Source organism: Rhinatrema bivittatum, chromosome 4, assembly GCF_901001135.1.
Source record: "Rhinatrema bivittatum chromosome 4, aRhiBiv1.1, whole genome shotgun sequence".
In the NCBI taxonomy this organism is placed as follows: Eukaryota; Metazoa; Chordata; class Amphibia; order Gymnophiona; family Rhinatrematidae; genus Rhinatrema; species Rhinatrema bivittatum.
The window spans coordinates 327,789,153-327,813,867 of NC_042618.1; the positions used below are offsets into that span (position 1 = coordinate 327,789,153).

Genomic DNA, 24,715 nt, shown 5'->3' on the forward strand with positions numbered 1-24,715 from the left:
TACTGACATCTGGGGATGGTGGCAGTACCAGTCGGGGGACCCCTTCCAAGCAGTGTGCAGAGGTTCAAAAGCAGCAGAGTCAGCCCAAGCTGACTACCATGAATGCTGCACACTCTTACCTCTCTGACAGCACACTGGTGGGACATGGCTGAGGCAGGGGCAGCCAGCAGCTCTATTAGACATCCCCTGAAAATAAGGCCTAGTGCATCTTTGGTAGCAAAAATTAATATAAGACACTGTCTTATTTTCGGGGAAACAGGGTAGTTGCGATGGAGAAGGTACAGAGAAGGGTGACCAAAATGATAAAGGGGATGGAACAGCTCCCCTATGAGGAAAGGCTGAAGAGGTTAGGGCTGTTCAGCTTGGAGAAGGGACGGCTGAGGGGGGATATGATAGAGGTCTTTAAGATCATGAGAGGTCTATAACGGGTTAATGTGAAACAGTTATTTACTCTTTCGGATAATAGAAAGACTAGGGGGCACTCCATGAAGTTAGCATGTGGCATATTTAAAACTAATCTGAGAAAGTTCTTTTTCACTCAATGCACAATTAAACTCTGGAATTTGTTGCCAGAGGATGTGGTTAGTGCAGTTGGTGTAGCTGTGTTTAAAAAAAAAAAAAAAAAAAAAAAAAAAAAAAAGATTGGATAAGTTCTTGGAGGAGAGAAGTCCATTACCTGCTATTGATTAAGTTGACTTAGAAAATAGCCATTGCTATTACTAGCAACAGTAGCATGGAATAGACTTAGTGTTTGGGTACTTATGGCCCCACAGGGGTGGGTAAGAGTATGGGGCAGGGGTGTGGCCTGCTCGTTGCGGCAGTTGCTACCCCTGATTGAGCTGGATGTTCACTGGGATGCGGATACGGCGCTGCTCTCTGCATGGTGGAGGAGTGGAAGGGAGTTGGGGCCGGAGGGTGCTGGAAGCCAATAATGATGGGTGGGAGGGAGAAAAAGGGTGGGGAAAAAAAAAATAAATGGATGAACTGCGTGGCTTGCTGGGCAGACTGGATGGGCCGTTTGGTCTTCTTCTGCGGTCATTTCTATGTTTCTATGTTCTTATGTTCTAGGCTATAAAAACACAATCCTTGAGGACTGCAGACCAGTGTGGTTTTCAAGATGTCCCTAATGAATAAGATGATTTGCATGCTCTGCCTCTAAAATAGACAAATCTCCTGCTCATTTATTAGGGATATGCCGTAAACCTGACAGCTTTAAGCCCTCTAGAATTGCACTTTGATAGCTTTGCTCTAGAGCAGTGGTTCTCAACTGGTGTGTCGCGACACACAAATGTGTCGCCACACTTCCCGGTCCCCGCTGACCCAGCTGCTTCCTGGGCTTAAAATGCTGTCAGCCTGGGCGGAACGCGGCAGAACAGCTGGAGTCAGCGGCACTGGCATGGTCTCTTCTTCCCACCTCCACCCCAGCGCGGCCCGGAAGAGGAAGTGGTGAGCAGCGTTGGCCCAACAACAGAAGAGGCGCGGCCTGAGGAATGAGCAGCGCGGCTTGGAGAAAAATGAAGGTCAACCCCCGTGGCCCGGAGAAAAATTAAGAAAAGCGTCAACCCCCGCGGCAGATGGGTCTCCTTTCTCTGCGAAGGCTGAAAATGAAGGTTAGGGTTGGGAGGAGGCTGCTGCTGCTGCTAGTTCCAGAGAGGGAGAGAAAGTGAATGAGCAAGCAAGCATGTGTGTTTGAGATCCTGTGTGTGTTTGTGTGTGAGTGAGATAGCATGTATGTGAATGATTGAGAGCCTGAATATGTGAAAGAGTGTGATTTGAGAACCTGCCTGTGAGAGAGAGCATGAATGTAAGTTTACGATTGGGAACCTGTATGTGTAAGTTTGTGATTGAAAGCCTGTTTGTGTGAAAGAGTGTATGTGTATGTTTGAGATCCTTTGTGTGTGAGAGAGATCATGTGTATGTATGATTAAGAGCCTGTGTGTATAAGTAAGATAGAGAGAGCATGTGTGATTGAGAGCTGGTTTAGGTGAGAGAGCATGTGAGTATGTGATTGAGAGCCTGTGTGTAAATGAGAGAGAGAGAGCATGTTTGTAAGCATGTGAATAAGTTTGTGTGTGAGAGAAAGACAGCATGTATGTGTGTGATTGGAAGCCTGTGTGTGTAAGCATGAAAAGATAGACAGCATGTATATAAATGTGTAATTTCCTAGCGTGTAGCAGATGGACTCAGGACCAATGGGTATAGTGTACTCCTGTTAGCAGTTGGAGACAGATCAGATTTCAATCTGACGTCAGCCCCTAGTACATATACCCCTGCAGGAAGTGCAGTGCTTCAGTATTTTCTGTCTCCATAGCAGTTAGGGACTATCTGCACGCTCTCAGAGCGTTAGACCAAAACAAAACCCGAAATTTAAAGAAGAAACCTACCTGAAGACTAGCCCCGCACTCCTGCGGTGATACCCCTCGGGTCCCTCCCCCAGTTGAGTTTCCCGAGGCGATTTCTGTGGTCCCTCGGAGGTGAGTCTCTGTCCGGTGGCCGATTCGCGGCAGGGACCTAGCCCCCGAATCCTCGGGCGCGGCGTAGAGGCAGCCTCAGTCCAGCAGCCGATTCGCGGTGAGGACTTAGCCTCCGATCCCGGGCGCGGCTGAGAGGTAGTGGGTGCACCCCCTCGAGCATGGCGGTGAAGGTATTTGCCCTCTCCCCCCCGCAGCTGGAGACCGCCCGGGGCGAAACCGGGAAGCACCAAAGACAAGGTAAGGTGGAAATCTTCTACTTTAAGCCGGTCTCCGAAGATCGAGGAGGAGCACAGGTCGGCGATCGGAACCTGTGCCACCGGGTTGATCCACCCTAGCAGGGCTAGGCCCCTGGCTGTTCCAGGGTCTGCCCACGTGGAGACCCTCCGAGGAGGTCGCCATATTGCCTGCATGCTCGCTGTCGCCATCTTGGCCCTGTTCGCCGTGCCGCCTGCCGTCCGTTCCGAGCACACAAATTAAGCTAAGCGCACAAAATCACTTGTGCGCATAATCTTAGGCGCGCATAAGTTACGCGCGCACATCTGCACGCACATATCAGACGCAATGGAGCGCATAAGAGCTTACGCGTCCACAGAAATGGCACCTCCAGAAACAGGAATAAAAGCTCAAGGCCTCTGCCCAGCATGCCACATCAGAGCCGCACAGAGCGAGGAAGCCGACGCGCTATGCGCACACTGTGAGGAGATCCAGGTCAGGGCCAGGGCACAGTTCTAGATCCTCAGGGGGCACCCTGGACCTAGCAGGCACCAGTGAATCCACCCCACAGACTGGGACCCCCAGGGAACCGGTGCCCCTCAACTTAGACCCAGCGTCGATCTCTTGGGTGGAGTTGTTTAAGGGGATTCACGCCTTTGTCAAAATGCAAACTGAACCCCGGGCGGAACAGACATATGCGCCACCGGAAGACCCTCATGCCCCAGGACCCTCGAGGCCTAGACACAGGCTCCCACCACCCAGAAGCCCCACCTACGGGGACACTGATTTCTCCGAAGAGGAAGTCGAGCCCCTCGAGGAGGGGGAACTCCCCTCGGGGACGGAGCCACACCGAACCATGAGACGCTTCTTCACAAAGGATGAGCTTCCGGATCTTGTATCCCAATGCCTATTGGAGCTCGCTATCCCGGGCCAAGGCACCTTGGGGGAACCTAGAATGAACCCCCTGCTGGAGGGCCTTCGACAGACGTCTCGCCATTTTCCTTTCTTACAGGCAGCACAACAGCTAATTGACCTGGAATGGAATGCTCCGGAGTCCTTGTTCAAAGGAGGTCGAGCCTTGTCAGCCATGTGCCCCCTGAACCCAGCGACCAAGGAACTTCTGGCGTGCCCTAGAATGGACGCCATAATCTGTGTGGTCGCTAAGCGCACTACCATCCCAGTGGAGGGAGGAGTGGCGCTCAAGGATGCACACGACCGGCGCCTGGAAGCCATACTAAAACAATCATTTGAGGTGGCAGCCATGTCCCTGCAGATTGCGGCCTGCTGCACCGTGGTGACACATTCCTGTTTATCTCAAGCCAGGAACAACACCCCGGGAGAAGACATGGAATCAGCACTATCATTCCTCACTGACGCGGCTTCCGATCTAGTGCGCACAGCAGCCAGAGGAGTGTCGTCCACAGTGGCAGCCAGGAGACAACTCTGGCTTCGAAATTGGTTGGCTGACGCCTCCTCCAAGACATGCCTCACGAGACTGCCCTTCAAAGGATCCCTCCTCTTTGGCAGCGAACTAGAAAAACTGGCCAACAAATGGGGCGACTCCCCATTAGCTCGCCTGCCGGAAGACAAGACGAAGAGAAACCAGCCTCCCTTCCCCAGGTCCTCCAGAGGCAGAAGCTCACAGCGCTTCAACCCTTACAAGAGCAACTATCAACCAGTCCTTTCAGAACAAGCACAGCAAGAGGGGAACCAGCTCGGGTCCAGGCCCCAGCCGACCCATCCAAGGGAAGAAGCCATAGGGGGCAGACTAACCCTATTCTACCGCAGATGGGTCGCGATAACTTCGGACAAGTGGGTCCTAGCCATCATCCGAGAGGGGTACTACCTGGACTTCCTTCAAATCCCTCCGGACAAGTTTGTGGAATCTCCCTGCCACGTCTCCCGCAAGAGGGCGGCAGTGGAAGCTACACTGACCAGACTTCTGGCTCTTGAGGCCATAACCCCGGTACCTACACGGGAAATAAATACTGGACATTACTCCATCTACTTTATCGTACCCAAGAAAGAGGGTACATTCAGACCCATCCTGGACCTCAAGTCTGTCAACCGACACCTAAGGATCCCACACTTCCGCATGGAAACCCTACGATCAGTCATATGTGCAATGCAACCAGGAGAGTTCCTCACATCCCTGGACCTGTCGAAGGCCTACCTACGCATCCCAATTCATCAGGAACACCAGCGCTACCTACGCTTCAAGGTCCTGAATCATCACTACCAGTTCCGGGCACTACCCTTCGGGCTAGCCACTGCACCCCGGACGTTCACCAAGGTAATAGTAATGGTGGCGGCAACACTCAGGAAGGAAGGAATCCTCGTTCATCCCTACCTGGACGATTGGCTGATCAGAGCAAAATCACCAGAGGAAAGCCACCAAGCAACCAGCAGTCATAACCCTACTGGAAAGCCTAGGTTGGGTAGTCCACACAAACGAGCTCTCTACAGCCCTCGCAGTCGCTGGAATACCTAGGAGTCCGATTCGACACCAAGGAAGACAAGGTCAGCCTGACCCCCTACGAGGAGATCAAAGCTGTGGAACCGGCTCCAGACCTTGCTGAGCACCTCCTGTCCCACAGCATGGGATTACCTGCAAGTCCTCGGACTAATGGCATCAACACTGGAAGTGGTGCCATGGGCACGAGCCCACCTGAGGCCCCTGCAATGCTCACTTCTATCACGGTGGAGTCCACGATCCCAGAACTACACCGTATGTCTACCACTACCGGCCAGAGTCCGGACCCAGTTACGGTGGTGGCTACAGATCAGCCACATGAGCCAGGGATCAAGACTATCCTCCCCAACCTGGACCCTGCTCACTACAGATGCCAGTCTACACGGGTGGGGAGCACACTGCGAAGAGCTAACCGCCCAAGGGTGGTGGAACGAAGAAGAGGCGGGGTTGGAACATCAACCGCCTAGAAGCACAGGCGGTCAGATTAGCCTGCCTGCGATTTGCCCACAGACTTCAAGACAAAGCAGTCAGAGTGATGTCAGACAACGCCACGATGGTGGCCTACATCAACCGGCAGGGCGGAACCAGAAGCCAACAGGTGTCCTTAGAAATAGACCCTCTGATGGCTTGGGCGGAAGCAAATCTCCAGGACATCTCCGCCGTCCACATCGCCGGGAAGGACAACACCATGGCAGACTTCCTTGGCAGGGAAAGTCTAAACCCAGGAGAATGGAAGCTGTCACCCACAGCCTTCAAGATGATAGTGAATTGGTGGGGGACTCCAGAAGACCTTCTAACTAGCAGATCAAGTACCCAGATACTTCAGCCGCAGGCAGGATCCGCAGTCCCAGGGGATCGATGCCCTGGTACAGGCCTGGCCACTGGGGACCCTGCTATACGCCTTCCCTCCGTGGCCCTTGCTGGGCGCAGTCATTCACAAGATTCAGCGGCACAGGGGGCTAGTTCTTCTGGTGGCCCGGACTGGCCAAGAAGACCCTGGTACGCAGACATGAGAAGACTACTGGCAGGGAATCCACTACCACTGCCTCCACACAGAGACCTGCTACAACAAGGTCCCATCCTCCACGAGGATCCAGCTCAATTCTCTCTTACGGTCTGGCCATTGAGAGGGCCCGCCTGAGAAAGAGGGGATACTCGGGGGCAGTAATAGATACTCTCCTCCGAGCACGCAAGTTCTCCACATCTCTAACATACATAAGGATCTGGAGAGTCTTTGAGGCCTGGTGCGAAGACCACAACATCAAACCATGCTCCTCTAAAGTTCCCGTAATTCTGGAATTCCTACAGAAGGGTCTGTCCCTCAACTCCATCAAGGTACAGGTAGCCGCATTGTCATGCTACGGCTCCAGGAGTGAGGACAACAGCATAGCCTCACACCCAGATGTATCACGCTTCCTGAAAGGAGTCAAACACATTCGCCCACCACTAAAGTGGCCAGTGCCCCTGTGGAACCTCAACCTCGTCTTGGAGTTCCTAGTGGGATCCGCCTTCAGACCCCTCCGAGGCCTGTCCCTCCATCTATTAACCTTGAAGACTGTGTTCTTGCTGGCCATGTGTTCGGCCCGCCGCATCTCAGAGCTACAGGCACTGTCCTGCCGTGAGCCGTTCCTCAGACTCACCCCGGGGACCATTCAGCTACGCACGGTTCCCTCCTTCCTCCCCAAAGTGGTCTCACACTTCCACCTTAACCAAACCATCTCACTACCTACGATGGACGGTTTGAAGAAGTCGGAAGAAGCCCGTAGTCTACGCCATCTCGACATCGGCAGGCTCCTATCCAGATACCTGGAAATGTTGGAACCAGTACGAAAGACAGACCACCTTTTCGTCCTTCACAGTGGGAAGAGGCAAGGGGAAGCGGCCTCACGGGCAACCATTGCCCGCTGGATCAAGGAAGTCATCAAGGCGGCCTACGTAGAAGCGGGAAAACCACCACCTCTACAGGTCAAGGCCCATTCTACCAGAGCCCAGGCGGTTTCCTGGGCAGAAACTAGAATGCTGTCACCTGCCGAGATCTGCAGGGCGGCAACATGGTCCTCCATCCATACCTTCTTCAGATTCTACCGTCTGGATGTTCAGGCTCGGGAGGACACAACATTTCCAAGGGCAATCCTAAGTGGGCCACGGGCAGCCTCCCACCCAGTTCAGGAGTAGCTTTTATACATCCCATTGGTCCTGAGTCCATCTGCTACACGCTAGGAAATGGAGAAATTATTTAATCAAGCTTTTAACGTTCTAATTTAAGTTATCCATATTAAGTTAATCAATCAGTCACACATATATCCACAATGCTTTTCAAGGAAGAATACTGAAGCACTGCACTTCCTGCAGGGGTATATGTACTAGGGATGTGAATCGTTTTTCAACGATTAAAATTATCGTCCGATAATTTTAAAATCGTCTTAAATCGTTAAAGAACACAATACAATAGGAATTCTTACGATCTATCGTTAAAAAATCGTTAATCGGGTTAGTGCGCACTAACAGAAAATGATACAAATTGTCAAGGATTAGGAGGTTATCCTCTCTCTCTCTCACACATACACTGTCACATACATACACATTCATGCTCTTATACCCACCATAACCTCTCGCTCTCACAGACACTGACAAACTCTCAGGCTCTAAGACACTCTCTCCCCCCCCACACACACACAAACTCTTACTCTCCTGGATTTTCTTATACACACTCGTGCTCTCACTCTCTCTGGCTCCTTCACATACACACAAACACACACACCCAGGCAAGCTCCCAGTCATTCTCACACACTGAAACTGACCGCCAGGCAGGCTCCCATTCATTTTCACACCACTCCCTCACCATCCCCCAGGCATGCACACATTCATTCTCTCACATACAGACCTCCAGGCAGGCACCAATTCATTCTCACACACACACACACACACCTACACCACACACAGGCACCTATTCTCACACATACAAACCCCAGGAAGACACCCATTCATTCTCATACACACACACCCTCAGGCAGGCACCCATGCATTCACTCATACACCCCCAGGCAGACTCCCATTCATACACATACACACACTAAAGGCAGACCCCCTCTCTTTCTTTTGCCAGCAACCTCGGAGCCTCTCTCATTCCTCTGCTGCCACTGTCACTGATGCCGCATGGCTATTGGGGAGGCGCTGATTGCTGCTACTGGCACTGAAGCCCATTCTGCTGCCTCCTTTGTGCAGGCCCCGTGAGTTTCCACTTCCTCCATGTTATCTCGTACATTGTGAGATCCGCATAGAGAAAGTGCTACTCTTGCACATTACCAAAGATTACATGTGCCAATCAGTAAAAAGTAAATTTATTTTATTTTTTTTACCTTTGCTGTCTGATCTTAGCGTTCTAATCTGTTGGTCACAGGCTTTTTTGTTCCATCTTCCCTTTCTTATTTTTTTGCCAATTCCTTTCATATTGTCTTTTTTTTCTATTTCTTTTCTCTCCATCTATCTTCTTCCCTCAAACACAGTCAGGTTCTCATTCTCATATTTTATTATTTTTTATTTTTATTTGTATTTTTCTATACCGGCATTCACGGAGTTCGTATCATGTCGGTTTACATAAAACAGGGGGTGAGAAATACATTATAACGTATATAACTAATAACATAAGAGTATACATTAAAAAGTAAAAACAAGTGCATGGAAGAAAAAGTTACAATAAAACGGGGGTCATTCTAACTGGGATTAGAGTTAGAGGAAAGATAAAAGTTTAACAAGAAGTAAAACATTGTAATGATTGGTAGATAGTGACTGTTTCAGTTTAATAGGAAATGTTCAGTAATGCTGCATTTGATGGTAGTAAATCTTTAAATCGTTAAATTGCAGTTTCATATGCTTGCTTTCTCTCTCTCCCACACACACACACACAAGCTCTCACTCTCACATGCTCTCTCTCATACAATCATTCATACACAATCTCTCTCTTGCACATACTGTCTGACTCTCACACACCCAGGCTCTCTCACTCCCACATGCTGTCTTGCTCAAGCACAGGCTCTTACTGTCACATGCTGTCTCTCTCACACACAGGCTCTCACATGCTGTCTCTGCAAACATTCAGGTCTTCATTCCCACACACAGTCTCTCAACTTGGTCTCACACACAGACACACAATCTCTCAACTCATCTCATACACGCACACAATCTCTCAACTCATCTCATACACGCACACAATCTCTCAACTCATCTCATACACGCACACAATCTCTCAACTCATCTCATATACACGCACACAGTCTCTCAACTCATCTCATATACACGCACACAATCTCTCAACTCATCTCATATACACGCACACAATCTCTCAACTCATCTCATATACACGCACACAATCTCTCAACTCATCTCATATACACGCACACAATCTCTCAACTCATCTCATATACACGCACACAATCTCTCAACTCATCTCATATACACGCACACAGTCTCTCAACTCATCTCATATACACGCACACAGTCTCTCAACTCATCTCATATACACGCACACAGTCTCTCAACTCATCTCATATACACGCACACAGTCTCTCAACTCATCTCATACACACATTCTACGGGCCCTCAGCCTCTCCCTTACCTCTGGGCCTCCTCTTCATGGGTCGCTGCAGAATGGGCTCTGCAGCGGCCCTGATCTTCTCGGGCCGATCCTCGGTGGGGACCCTGCTACCGGGCCGCCTCCTCTTCTCAGCCCGCTGCAACAACGCTGCTCCTCTTCTGCACGCGGCTGATGCTCCTCCTCCTTCCTGCCTGCACGGCTCCGGCAACATTTTTCTTCCGGGGCCGCGTGGGCAGGAAGGAGGAGGAGCACCTGCACGTTTCGACGTGACCTTTTTCTTCAGGCCGTGGAGATGAGAGCTCCACCACAGCCCTGCCGATCTTCCTGCTGTGTGTCTCCAGCACAGCATAGCGATGCTTAACTACTCAGCCGCCAGTGGGATGAGGTCCACCGGCGGCCGCATTGGCTCCCTCTGACCTCTCCTCGGTAGACCACTTGCTCCACCCCGTCATGTGCACCGGGCTTGCGCGACACACACTTTGGAAAGCTCTGCCTTACATAAAGCCTCTTTTTTTTTTTAAACCGATGATGGATGCCATTCAGGAATTGATTGATCTGGAATGGGATGCCCCAGAGACAAATTTTAAAGGGGGTCGGATATTGGAAGGCCTGTACCCCCTGGATCTTGTTGTGGGAGAGCATTTGTGTTTTCCCAAAGTGGATGCTCTGGTATGTGCTGTGCTGTGTCTAAGCGGATGACTATCCCCATAGAGGGAGGAGTGACCTTGAAGGATGTGCGTGATAGGACTGAAGCTATTCTTAAGCAAGCCTTTGAGGCAGTGGCAATGAATTTACAGATTTCCTTCTATTGTGCCCTAGTGGCAAATCTTGTCTGCTTCTCTCTCAGGAGGTTGATGAGTCAGGATGGAATTCCAGAGTGGTTATGGAGTCTGCTGCTACCTTTTTAGCAGATGCAGGCTGTGATTTGGTCCAGATCTCGGCCAGAGGAGTGGCTTTGGTGATAGTGGCCAGGCATAAACTCTGGCAAAATTGGTCAGCTGACACAGCTTCCAAAGCCAGTCTTATCAAGATGCCCTTTTAAAGGCTCGCTCTTGTTTTGGAGCGAGTTGGAGAAACTGGCCAGAGAGTGGGGCAAGTCTCTAGTGCCTCAGTTGCCTGAGGATAAGAAACAGTTACATAGCCCCTTTGGTATGAGGAGTCATTTCTGGGGTTCCAGTGTTTTTGTCTCTACAGAGGGATGACCTTTTATTAGACTCTGCCTTTTGGTAGATCTCAGTCCTTTATTCCTCAGCAGCCCAAGAGAGGAGCGGGCTCAAGTGGTGGACCTTCTCTAGCTTCCCAATGAAGGTTTGCCGACCCAGCTTCTGGAGCAGGAAATAGGGGAGCATCTCTCTCTTTTATTGGAGGTGGGTCGAGATCATGTCAGACTAGTGAGTCCTGGAGGTGATACGTGAAGGGTATGTAATGAAATTTTGTAGTATTCCTCAGAATGTTCCCTTGCCACTCTCTGCAGAAGAAGCAGGCAGTGGAGTTCACGCTTCAAAGGCTCTTCAGACTGAGGGCTGTGGTTTCAGTGCCCACGCCCCAAGAAAGTAAGGGGCGATATTCCATTAATTTTGTTGTGCCCAAGAAGAACTCCTTTCCGTCCCATCTTGGCTCTCAGGGTCAGCTGTCACTTGAGGGTGACTCATTTTCGAATGGAAATCTTACTCTGTAATAAAGGTGGTACAGTCGGGGGAATTTATGGCCTCCTTGGATCTGTCAAAGGTTTACCTTCATATTCTCATATGATTGGAACACCAATGCTTTCTACGCTTTGCAGTGTTGGGGTGCCAGTATCAGTTTTGGGTGCTGCCTTTTGGTCTAGCCACTGCTCCCAGAACATTTTCCAAGATTATGGTGGTGGTAGTGGCAGCCTCGCGAAAGGGAGGAATCCTGGTGTACCTGTGTTTGGACTTACCAGCCGCATATGTGGATGCTGGAAAGCCATTGCCTACTCAGGTTAGGGCTCATTCTTCTAGGGCTCAGGCAGTGTCATGCGCGGAGGTTAGTCTGGTGTGTCCCGTCTATATCTGCTGAGCTGTGAATTGGCCTCCTTACACACTTTTTCCAGGTTTTATCATCTGGATGTGCAGGCCCAGGAGTATACATCCTTTGCACGTGTGGTGTTGACTGGACTGCGGGCAGCCTCCCACCCCTATTGGGGAGTAGCTTTGGTACATCCCACTGGTCCTGAGTCCATCTGTCTACAAGCTAGGAAATGGAGAAATTACTGATTTGTTTTCCTTAGTGTAGAGAGGTGGACTGAGCTTCCCGCCCTCGGCTGCCTCATGAATGTGTCAATAGTCGTCCTGTGGGGCTCTGGGTCCCAAGGGTTTACTGGAAAGTGTTCATCCAGCCCCTAGCTTGGCGTACCTAGAATCTTATGTGAGTTCATTGTTTATGGTTGGTTGAGAATAGTTCTGGTTATCAGTTTTTAATCATGTTTTAAATCAAGTTTTTTGCTAGTCTGTCCACAGTGGCTTTTGAAGAGAATACTGGAAGGCTGAGGTCACTGCAGGATTATGTATACTGTGACGTCAGCTTGCTCAGTCTCCATCTGCTGGTAGGGGAGCATAAACCCACTGGTTCTGAGTTCATCTGTCTGCACTAAGGAAAGCAAAATTCAGGTAAGTAATTTCTCCAGTTTTTTCATGGGAAGCTAGTAGCAGAGTCTGTCTGGGAGGCAGCAAGTTCAGTAATTCAGAGTTTTATTGAAAATGGAAGCACTCATGTAACAAATATGTCTGGTAGGACATGCAGCCCTCATGTTGACTGATTCAGTGTGGCAGGTTGATGGAAGGGTACTGTCCAAAAAGGCAGTGGGAGCCAAGGAGGTTAGGGCATCGGTCTTGCTAGAACTGGTAACTATTTAGATTACAATAGCAAAGAATACCAGTGCACCCAAAATTTTAATCAGTTCACCAAGAACCTGTGAAATTAGTGACCTTCATAATAGGCTTCATCGTATAGCATGATTTCACTTTCACACGCCGCCTCATATTTAATCATTGGTCCGTAAAAATACATTTTTTGTTTGTTTTTTAGTTTGCAAATTATCCCATAATGTGCCACATGTCTAGTGGTCCTTAAAATCACAATTCAAAATTTGCTCCGTTACTTATCTTAACAAATTGAAGCCAATGAGTCCGAGTTGAATTCTTCTCAGGTGTTTTGCATTCAGAACATAGCTGACCGGGTCTTCTACCCCATCGGCCATTTTAGTTGTAAAGGCTTTGTTAAACTAATACCAGTTCCTTATCACGTCTGCCTTATTGATTGACAGTTCAGCCCTTTAAATATGCGTTAAAATGACAGTCTTTCCGCTGATACCAGAAATGAACGCCATTATGCCACCATGTTCAAGTTGAGTAACAGATCATCGAAAGTAAATACTAGGATTTTGGGCTAAAGAATGAATGTTTTGCCAGCATCTGCTTTCTTTAATAAGGTTATTTGAAAAAAGTTTTAGGTTATATTGAACCTTTTTTATTGCAGTACTTGAGCCCTTGAAAAAGGATCATTTTACATCCGAAATACGGTCCTGTGTATAAAGGGCAGAGCTACCGGGTAGAGTTCAACTCAGACTCATTGACTTCAGTTTGCTAAGATAAGTAACGGAGCAAATTTTGAATTGCGATTTTAAGGAGCACAAGACATGTGGCACATTATGGGATAATTTGCAAACTAAAAAACAAACAAAATGTACTTCTACTGACCAATGATTAAATATAAGGCGGAGTGTGAAAGTGAAATCATGCTATACGATGAAGCCTATTATGAAGGTCACTAATTTCACAGGTTCTTGATGAACTGATTAAAATTTTGGGCTCACTGGTATTCTTTGCTATTGTGAGTTAGTATTTACCAACGGTCCATTATAAGTATAAGTGATTCAAAGTCTGTGGTTTTAGCAGTGAACTATTTAGATTATACAGAACTTTTTGGTTATACATGGGATTGGAGGTGTGAGCTAAATGGGAGTTTTTAGATCCTCAACTACCTAAGAGTAGAATGCAAAGGAAGAAAATGACAAACACTGTCTTGGACAGGGAATGATATTCTGCAAGTGGTTACGCTCAATGGTTTGGCAGTCTGGACAGGAGTAATTGGGCAGACTGGTTGGACACTTGGTGTTTGTACTGTAATTTATTGTGTATTTGCATATGGTGCTACTTAGTGGAGAAAGAATGTTTTACTGCTTGGAAAGCAGGGTGGTAGGTCAGGATGAAGATGCAGTGGCAGTGGGTGATATTCCAGCTTGCACTCATTTTAAGTCTTTTATCTTTACTTTACCTTAGTGACTTTACCCTAATTAAGGAGTCTTATTATAAATCACATTTTGTTTTTCTATGTAATCAGAAAAATGCCATTCTTAGTGAGTTGCAAATTGAAAGTTTTGACTGTGCCTATCTTTAAAAAAAATTTACCGTGCACTCACCTTTGACAAGATAACAGTGGAAATAGAATAGATGTAAGCAGAGGGGATAAGTTATTTTTCTGAAGCTTAATAACATAAGTGTGTGTTTGGGGTTTTTCTTTTTTGGGGGTTCATTTTTTAGTTTTGTACCTACCACTCTGAAGTTTTTGTATAATCATTGCATTCTTTGATTGTAAAAATAGATTTTTAGGTGAATATCTTTTGAGTATTTTCTCATTTAGAGCCAAGGCTTTCAGCATAAATTGGGGGGATATTTGATTTAGTATATTTATAACATGGAGTTTTTTTTCTTTTTTTAATGTAGCAATGCTTAAAGTGGTGTCTTCAGTACTACAGTTTGGAAATGTTGTCTTCAAGAAAGAACGGAACACAGATCAGGCCTCCATGCCAGAGAACACAGGTAAACTATAATTTAGCAGTTTGATACGTATTGTGGGGAGGAGGGGTTCCCTTGTCTCCAAACCATAATTGGTGTCTCAAAGAAGGCATCAATGACAAATTACTTTTGCTTACACAAGCTGCTTACTCTGCAGCATACAAAATGCCAAATTTCCTGTCAAAATTCTCTGCCACCTGCTAGGGCAGTGATGGCGAGCTCCAATCCTTGAGTGCCACAAACAGGCCAGGTTTTCAAGATATCCAATGAATATGCATGAGAGATTTGCATGCACTGCCTCCATTGTATGCAAATCTTTCTCATGCATATTCATTGTAGATAATCTTGAAAACCTGTCCTGCTTGTGGCACTTGAGGACTGGAGTTCACCATCACTGCCAGGTCACACGTAATGCTGAACACTAGTTTCAAGGAACTGAAAAATATTTTTTTGGATTCTTAAAACACAAACGCCTCTCATAAAACCAGAAAGATAAAATTGTTTTCAGTGTGCAGAAATTATCAGCACAATCTCCTTTTGCCTCCATAAATTTTGAGCCATCAGTGTAGTTTTGATGCAAGCATATTTGTTCATTGCCTGCAACAATGTGTAAAGGGAACAATATTCAAATTGTTTTCTTTGGTTCTGGGCGAAGTGGTATTTGCCAGTGATAACATTTCTATAGTCGAGCACAATTCTCTAAGCTAAGGGAAATAGCTAACCTGAAAAAAAAAGTAGTGTATAGAAATTTTTGGTCCACAAAGTGATGTGATAGAGAATTCTCTGCATTGAAGTGCAAGCAATATCCCATGACATTTGTTGGGTTTAATATAAAAGGAAAAAAAGAGTTCTAAGATTTTAATCTATTATGGCAGGATTGCTCTTCAGATTGCATTGGTATATTGTAGCTAATTTACAGCTGTAGATTGCTAAGGGGCAGTCCGTGGATACATAGACCGTTCCTTTACAGTAATCAGCCCACAACTACCCATAGAATCTGTTCTCTCAAATAACTGTTCATTTATCATTCTGTATCATTACACTTCTACATTGATGAATTATCCATTATATGTGGATATCATTGGAAGATACCAAACTGTCCTCTCTTAGCTAGTAGAGTTTTTGTTCTGCTGAGCATGTGTGAGAATTTCCGCTCAGGCGTTGCCTCATGAGCCCCCTCAGTCTTTTTTTTTTTTTTGTTTAAGCAAGGATGTGAACGCATATCTTATTACTTTGAAAATCTTTAACTTTTTTCTTTAAAGTTGCTTTTCTTCTTCAGCAGTCCCCAAATAGCACTATTTAGTGCCACCAAAACAAAAGGATTAAGAACATTTATGCTCCTCACTATGTCTGGTAGGAAGAAATCCACCATGAGTGGGTTTAAGGTCTGCATTTGTGGTAGAAAAATATCCATTACTAATAGACATGAACTCGGCTACCGCTGCTTCAGACCGGATTGCAACCAGACCAACTGCTACCATTGTAGAGACGTGTCTCTGCGTACCCAGAAAATGAGGGCCTGGAAAATGGAGAACCTGTGCAAATCTCTTGGAAGTCAGTCTGTCCTTTGCCTGGAGTGCAACTTGTGCTGCCTTCCCAGGATTTGAGTGGAGCAGAGCGCCTCAAAAATATCTCCCCCATTGGTTAAATAAGCGGAATCCTTGGGGGTTGAGTAAGTGGCATGTGTGTAAGAAGAGTGAAATGCATCTGGCCTCAATACTTTTACCATAAGAGCAAGTTGCTCCATTGATGCATTGTGCTGCAGTGCTTTCAGTGCAGCTGTATGCAGGCCAGCATAGAACTTTGGGGTCAGAAGGGGATATGATACCCCTTCCCACACCAATTAGAACCCTTAACATTGATGGAAAAAGGGCTGTGGCTTGAGATATCACATCCCATTTGTTCACTTGTAACTCACATCTAATCGTCCACCAGTTCTTCTTTTGCAGAGGCCAGAAGATGTACAAGATACCATTTTGGTAACGGAAGAAGATATTCTACCACCTACATCAGGACAAAAGGTGTTGTCAGCCCCTTGGCCAGATAGTGGGCTTGGTGAAGGATTTCTTTTCCTTTTTTGAAGGCTAAGGGTAAAGAGAGTACCTTCCAAACTCTCTAGGATATCAAATTTTACTCAGTCGTCTGGATCCCCAGTTCATGGGATATGCTATCAGAAACCCTGCGTGGTGACTCTAGTTCTCTTGAAGCAAAGTCCAGCCAGTCAGAGGAGGTACACCAGTATACCTTTCTGAGATGACCAAGGACCCATCCTCAGTGGACCACCATCATTAGTGTCCTGTATCAGGGTTCTTCACCTTCAGGATCTAATGGTGATTTGGAAATCCCCTGATCCTCCAGAATATTTGTCTCCATCAGAAGAACTTTCCTACTCCAGTTTTTTGGGCAAATTGGGTAAAGCATTTGGAGTTGATATACACAAGGATAAACATCCCCGCACAAAGGTCTTTGGTCTCTTCCAAATTCTGAACACACCGGCAGAACCAGTAGCTATCCCAATCCATAATATCTCGCAAGAACTGCAGATGAGAATGTAGGCGAACCTTATTTCTTGAGCCCCAGTTGCAAGGAAGCTAGATCTGTTAGAGTGCAAAGTTCTCCATGGTTTGGGATGGTGTACATAACATAAGAGATGCCATACTGAGCCAGACAGTGGACCGATCCTAGTCCAAGTACCTGGCTAGTACCCAAAAATTAAAAAGACACTGAAGCCGCTAATGCTGATAACAAAGCAGTGGCTATTCCTTATTAATTAATAGTTTATGGATTTCTCCTCCAGGAACTAATCCAAACCTTTTTTAAACCCTGCTACTCTAACTACCTTAACCACATCCTCTGGCAATGAATTCCAGAGCTTAACTGTGTGTTGAGTGCGAGAATTTTCTCTGATTTGTTTTAAATGTGCTACTTACTAACTTCATGGAATGCCCCGTAGTCCTTCTATTATCTGAAAGAGTAAATAACCAATTCACATTTACCCATTCAAGTCCTTTAATGATTTTGAAGACCTCTGTCATATCCCCCCAAGCTGTTTCTAGTCCAAGCTGAACAGCCCTAACCTCTTTAGCCTATCCTCATAGGGGAGCCTTGCCATGCTCTTCATAATTTTGGTCTCCTTTCTCTGTACTTTCTCCAATGTAATTATATCTTTTTTGAGATGTGGCTGCCAGAATTGCACACAGTATTCAAGGTGCGGCCTCACCATGGAGCGATACAAAGGCATTATGACATGAACAGTTTTATTCACCATTCCCTTCCTATTAATTCCTTATTTTTGCTTTTTATTGGTCACCGCAGCACAATGAGCCAACAATTTGAAAGTATTATCCAGTATGACACCTACCTCTCTTTTCTGGGTGGTAGCTTCCAATATGGAAGCTATCGTGTAACTACAACAAGGGTTATTTTTCCCTTTATGCACTACTTTTCACTTGTCCTCATTAAATGTCATCTGCCATTTGGATACTCAATCTTCTAGTTTCAGAAGGTCATCCTGCAATTTATCACAATGTGCTTGAAATTTAACTACTCTGAATAATTTTGTCATCTGCAAACTCGATCACCTCACTCGTCATACCCCTTTCCAGATCATTTATAAATATATTAAAAAGCACCAGTCCAAGTACACAGATCCCTGAGGCACTCCACTGTTTACCTTTTTTCCATTGTGAAAACAGGCCACTTAATTCTGTTTCCTGTCTTTTAACCAGTTTGTGCAATCCATAAAAGGACATCGCCTCCTATCCCATGACTTTATAGTCTTCTTAGAGGTCTCTTATGAGGAACTTTGTCAGATGCCTTCTGAAAATCCAAATACACCATATCTACTGGTGCACCTTTATCCACATGTTTATTCACCCCTTGAAAAAAAATGTAATTACCCTGTTAATCAATTATGGTAGAATCTGTTCTTAAGAGCACAGGAAGCAAGGATATTAATACTGCACTAGGGAAAGATACTCTGTTACTGGACAATTTTGGTAAAAATATGTTTCAAAGCTCCATGCTTAATGCACGGATCTTCACACACCAATTCTACATGGTTTAATACAAAAATTGTGTACCAAACTCAAACTGTTTCTTCCACCTGATGAATGTAGAATTTCATACCTTCAGCTGCTCTTAAATGCATAAGAATCTATATGCCATCTCATTCTATCCATCTACGAGGTGATCAATACAGCATGCACCTCAGCAGCATCCATTGGGGCATGCAGAAGTGCTTGGTTGAGACCAGTAGCCTACACAATGATGTCCACAAGTTAGCAGATGTCCCGTTCCTAGGTAATCATCTTTTCAGAGAAACATCTGAAAGGAACAGAATGTGGCTGACCCATCCCTGTTTATTGGACAAGAGCAATAGCCTTCTGTAAGGTGCACATTCTAAGCTTTTATGTTTGAAAAACGTTATTGAAAGTATATAAAAAGAAACCTTCATACAAAGTATAGCCAAACTAACAATCCCACCTTCATATCACAGGCACACCAAGTAGAGAGCATTTGGAATGAAGTAGCTGATACATTATCTAGTTCAGCACAGCCATCCTAGGAAGAAGCACCTTGAAGTCTCAAACGTCATTGCAGATCTTCCAGCAGATACCCAATAAAGGGAGACTAAATCTGAGAGAGAGGGCATAGTCTTTCAAAGATTGGGTAGATGCAGCACAAAATTCCAGATGTACCTGATCAAGCATGTGAACAACAATATGTACATTTTAGATAATACTTTCCCCATTTTATCGGCACTCTGACATATGGATTTGAACATGGATATAATGTTTCATAAGAACATAAGAAAATGCCATACTGGGTCAGACCAAGGGTCCATCAAGCCCAGCATCCTGTTTCCAACAGTGGCCAATCCAGGCCATAAGAACCTGGCAAGTACCCAAAAACTAAGTCTATTCCATGTAACCATTGCTAATGGCAGTGGCTATTCTCTAAGTGAACTTAATAGCAGGTAATGGACTTCTCCTCCAAGAACCTATCCAATCCTTTTTTAAACACAGCTATACTAACTGCACTAACCACATCCTCTGGCAACAAATTCCAGAGTTTAATTGTGCGTTGAGTAAAAAAAGAACTTTCTCTGATTAGTTTTAAATGTGCCCCATGCTAACTTCATGGAGTGCCCCCTAGTCTTTCTACTATCCGAAAGAGTAAATAACCGATTCACATCTACCCGTTCTAGACATCTCATGATTTTAAACACCTCTATCATATCCCCCCTCAGTCGTCTCTTCTCCAAGCTGAAAAGTCCTAACCTCTTTAGTCTTTCCTCATAGGGGAGTTGTTCCATTCCCCTTATTTTGGTAACCCTTCTCTGTACCTTCTCCATCGCAATTATATCTTTTTTGAGATGCGGCGACCAGAATTGTACACAATATTCAAGGTGCGGTCTCACCATGGAGCGATACAGAGGCATTATGACATTTTCCGTTTTATTCACCATTCCCTTTCTAATAATTCCCAACATTCTGTTTGCTTTTTTGACTGCCACAGCACACTGTACCAACGATTTCAATGTGTTATCCACTTTGACACCTAGATCTCTTTCTTGGGTTGTAGCACCTAATATGGAACCCAACATTTTGTAATTATAGCATGGGTTATTTTTCCCTATATGCATCACCTTGCACTTATCCACATTAAATTTCATCTGCCATTTGGATGCCCAATTTTCCAGTCTCACAAGGTCTTCCTGCAATTTATCACAATCTGCTTGTGATTTAACTACTCTGAACAATTTTGTGTCATCTACAAATTTGATTATCTCACTCGTCGTATTTCTTTCCAGATCATTTATAAATATATTGAAAAGTAAGGGTCCCAATACAGATCCCTGAGGCACTCCACTGTCCACTCCCTTCCACTGAGAAAATTGCCCATTTAATCCTACTCTCTATTTCCTGTCTTTTAGCCAGTTTGCAATCCAGGAAAGACATCGCCACCTATCCCATGACTTTTTACTTTTCCTAGAAGCCTCTCATGAGGAACTTTGTCAAACGCCTTCTGAAAATCCAAGTATACTATATCTACCGGTTCACCTTTATCCACATGTTTATTAACTCCTTCAAAAAAGTGAAGCAGATTTGTGAGGCAAAACTTGCCCTGGGTAAAGCCATGCTGACTTTGTTCCATTAAACCATGCCTTTCTATATGTTCTGTGATTTTGATATTTAGAACACTTTCCACTATTTTTCCTGGCACTGAAGTCAGGCTAACCGGTCTGTAGTTTCCCGGATCGCCCCTGGAGCCCTTTTTAAATATTGGGGTTACATTTGCTATCCTCCTGTCTTCAGGTACAATGGATGATTTTAATGATAAGTTACAAATTTTTACTAATAGGTCTGAAATTTCATTTTTTAGTTCCTTCAGAACTCTGGGGTGTATACCATCCGGTCCAGGTGATTTACTACTCTTCAGTTTGTCAATCAGGCCTACCACATCTTCTAGGTCCACCGTGATTTGATTCAGTCCATCTGAATCATTACCCATGAAAACCTTCTCCATTACGGGTACCTCCCCAACATCCTCTTCAGTAAACACCGAAGCAAAGAAATCATTTAATCTCTCCGCGATGGCCTTATCCTCTCTAAATGCCCCTTTAACCCCTCGATCATCTAACGGTCCAACTGATTCCCTCACAGGCTTTCTGCTTCGGATATATTTAAAAAGTTTTTACTGTGAGTTTTTGCCTCTGTAGCCAACTTCTTTTCAAATTCTCTAAGCCTGTCTTATCAATGTCTTACATTTAACTTGCCAATGTTTATGCTTTATCCTATTTTCTTCTGTTGGATCCTTCTTCCAATTTTTGAATGAAGATCTTTTGGCTAAAATAGCTTCTTTCACTCCCCTTTTAACCATGCCGGTAATTGTTTTGCCTTCTTTCCACCTTTCTTAATGTGTGGAATACATCTGGACTGTGCTTCTAGAATGGTATTTTTTAACAATGACCACGCCTCTTGGACATTTTTTACTTTTGTAGCTGCTCCTTTCAGTTTTTTTTCTAACAATTTTTCTCATTTTATCAAAGTTTCCCTTTTGAAAGTTTAGCACGAGAGCCTTGGATTTGCACACTGTTCCTTTTCCAGTCATTAAATCAAATTTGATCATATTATGATCACTATTGCCAAGCAGCCCCACCACCGTTACCTCTCTCACCAAGTCCTGTGCTCCACTGAGAATTAGATCTGAAATTGCTCCCTCTCTCGTCTGTTCCTGAACCAATTGCTCCATAAAGCTATCATTTATTCCATCCAGGAACGTTATTTCTCTAGCGTGACCCGATGATACATTTACCCAGTCTATATTGGGGTAATTGAAGTCTCCCATTATTACTGCACTACCAATTTGGTTAGTTTCAAATTAGCAATGACAGTTGAATTTTGCAGGAAGTGCCTAGCTAGAGTATAAGCATATATATAGCTTCATATGGGAGATCATAAGTTCGTTGTAAGTCCGTAAAATCTAGAAATCCTTGTGGTCCCCATAAATGTGCGAACTTGGTTATCCCCTTCCGCTTCCATAGCTGGAACAAAGTGGAATCCACGCCAGGGACGAAGGACATATTATATAATGAAGAACCATAATAGTAGATCCTGTCACCTACCAGAGTAGATCTCCAAGATTTCCAGAGTTATAACATGGAGGCCACTGAGAGAGAAATCATTTCCAAGGCTCTTCACATCTGTCTGGGTTGCTATAACATGGTGTTCAAGGGCATTAGTCCAACCAAGGATTGTTCTAGGCTGACCCAGGATGCTGGGGAAGCAGTTTTATGCCAGTCTATAATGCCACACAGACGGGCAGCAGCATAGTACCATATGAGGTTGGGGACTTCCAAGCCCTCCCTGTCCTTTAGAGCAATTTTAGGTAGTTCCCCTGCCAGATAAATCTCATTATCCACTTTTGCCAGCTCTTGAGATAGAGATTGAGATAAGAAGGGTTTGGAAGAGAGAGAGAGTTCTAGGTAGCACATTCATTTTAATTGATGCTATCCTGCCTCCTCTTTATCTCCCCTCTATCCTCTCCACCCCCTACCATCCTCCTTATAGCCACTCCCCCCTTACTTTTTCACTTGTAAATATTCCCCTGTAAATTATATACCATTCTAGTTATTCCTAGTATTAATATTTTATTACTTCATTCCATAGTTATGCACCTATGTTAACCATATGTATCTATCTTAGCTTATGTTATACACCGTTCCATGTAAACATTCTTATCTTACTGTTCCATGTAAACCGATACGATGTGCAAATGATTATCGGTATAAAAAAGCCTTAAATACATAAATAATGAGGAACTTTGTCAAACGTCTTCTGAAAATCCAAATACACTACATTTACTGGTTCACCTTTATCTAGATGTTTAACTCCTTCAAAAAAAAGTGAAGCAGATTTGTGAGGCAAGACTTGCCTTGGGTAAAGCCACGCTGACTTTGTTCCATTAAACCGTGTCTTTATATATGTTCTGTGGTTTTGATATTTAGAACACTTTCCACTATTTTTCCTGGCATTGAAGTCAGGCTAACTGGTCTGTAGTTTCCTGGATCGCCCCTGGAGCCCTTTTTAAATATTGGGGTTACATTAGCCACCCTTCAGGTACTATGGATGATTTTAATGATAGGTTACAAATTTTTACTAATAGATCTGAAATTTCATTTTTGAGTTCCTTCAGAACCCTGGGGTGTATACCATCCGGTCCAGGTGATTTACTACTCTTTAGTTTGTCAGTCAGGCCTACCACATCTTCTAGGTTCACTGTGATTTGGCTCAGTCCATCTGAATATTTATCTATGAAAACCTTCTCTGGAACGGATATCTCCGCAACATCCTCTTCATTAAACACTGAAGCAAAGAACACGTAGAAAGACATGATTTAATGGAACAAAGTCAGCATGGCTTTACCCAAGGCAAGTCTTGCCTCAAAAATCTGCTTCACTTTTTTGAAGGGGTTAGTAAACATGTCGATAAAGGTGATCTAGGCGCCATAGTGGATAACACATTGAAATTGTCGGTTCAGTGTGCTGCGGCAGTCAAAAAAGCAAACAATGTTGGGAATTATTAGAAAGGGAATGGTGAATAAAACAGAAAATTTCATAATGCCTCTGTAGTGCTCCTTGAATACTGTGTACATTTCTGGTCGCCGCATCTCAAAAAAGATATAGTTGCGATGGAGAAGGTACAGAGAAGGGTGACCAAAATGATAAAGGGGATGGAACAGCTCCCCTATGTGGAAAGACTAAAGAGGTTAGGAGTGTTCAGCTTGGAGAAGACGGCTGAGGGGGGATATGATAGAGGTGTTTAAAATCATGAGAGGTCTGTGTGAATCTGTTATTTAGTCTTTCGGATAATAGAAGGACTAGGGGGCACTCCATGAAGTTTGCATGTGGCACATTTAAAACTAATCGGAGAAAGTTCTTTTCACTCAATGCACAATTAAACTCTGGAATTTGTTGCCAGCGGATGTGGTTAGTGTGGCTGGTTTTAAAAAAGGTTTGGATAAGTTCTTTGAGGAGAAGTTCATTACTTGCTATTAATCAATTTGACTTAGAAAATAGCCATTGCTGCTATTAGCATCAGTAGCATGGGATAGACTTCATTTTTGGGTACTTGCCAGATTCTTATGGCCTGGATTGGCCACTGTTGGAAATAGGATGCTGGGCTTGCTGTACCCTTGGTCTGACCCAGTATGGCATGTTCTTATGTTCTTATATTCCAAATTTTGTAGGGGTGCCTTAGGTAGGTCTAAGGAATCCAAAAAAGACCTAATTGCTGTTGGGTCTGCATTATCATGAGCACTATAAAGCTTGGTGAATGTTGTACAAATGCTTTCTCTCTATCAACAAAGGAGTATTGTAGTCTGCACCCCCTCCTCAACCTTAATAGAGGCAATGATAGTACCTCCTTCTTGTTTCCTAATAGCTCTTGCCAGAAATGCCCCAGCCCGATTCCCATGCTTATATTTTAAATGGGTAAATTTTTTATTTTATTTATTTTGTGGATAGCAGGCTTTGTCTGTATTTCTCATTTTAAATTTTAACAAATTCAAAAGATTCTGTACTTTCATCACAATCAGATTTTCAACCTAGCAACAAGACATTTAAATTAAATTCACACTA

General features: G+C 44.9%; 1 protein-coding gene across 4 annotated transcripts in view; it reads left to right on the plus strand.

Annotated features, from left to right (window-relative positions):
• MYH10 (myosin heavy chain 10) overlaps window positions 1-24,715 on the plus strand; it is a 461,218-nt gene that overhangs the window by 159,122 nt on the left and 277,381 nt on the right. For all 4 annotated transcript variants that reach the window (XM_029600341.1, XM_029600340.1, XM_029600342.1 and 1 more), the window contains one exon: window positions 14,500-14,595. In XM_029600341.1, coding sequence (XP_029456201.1) covers window positions 14,500-14,595 — 96 coding nt within the window. The remainder of the gene's footprint in view (window positions 1-14,499; window positions 14,596-24,715) is intronic.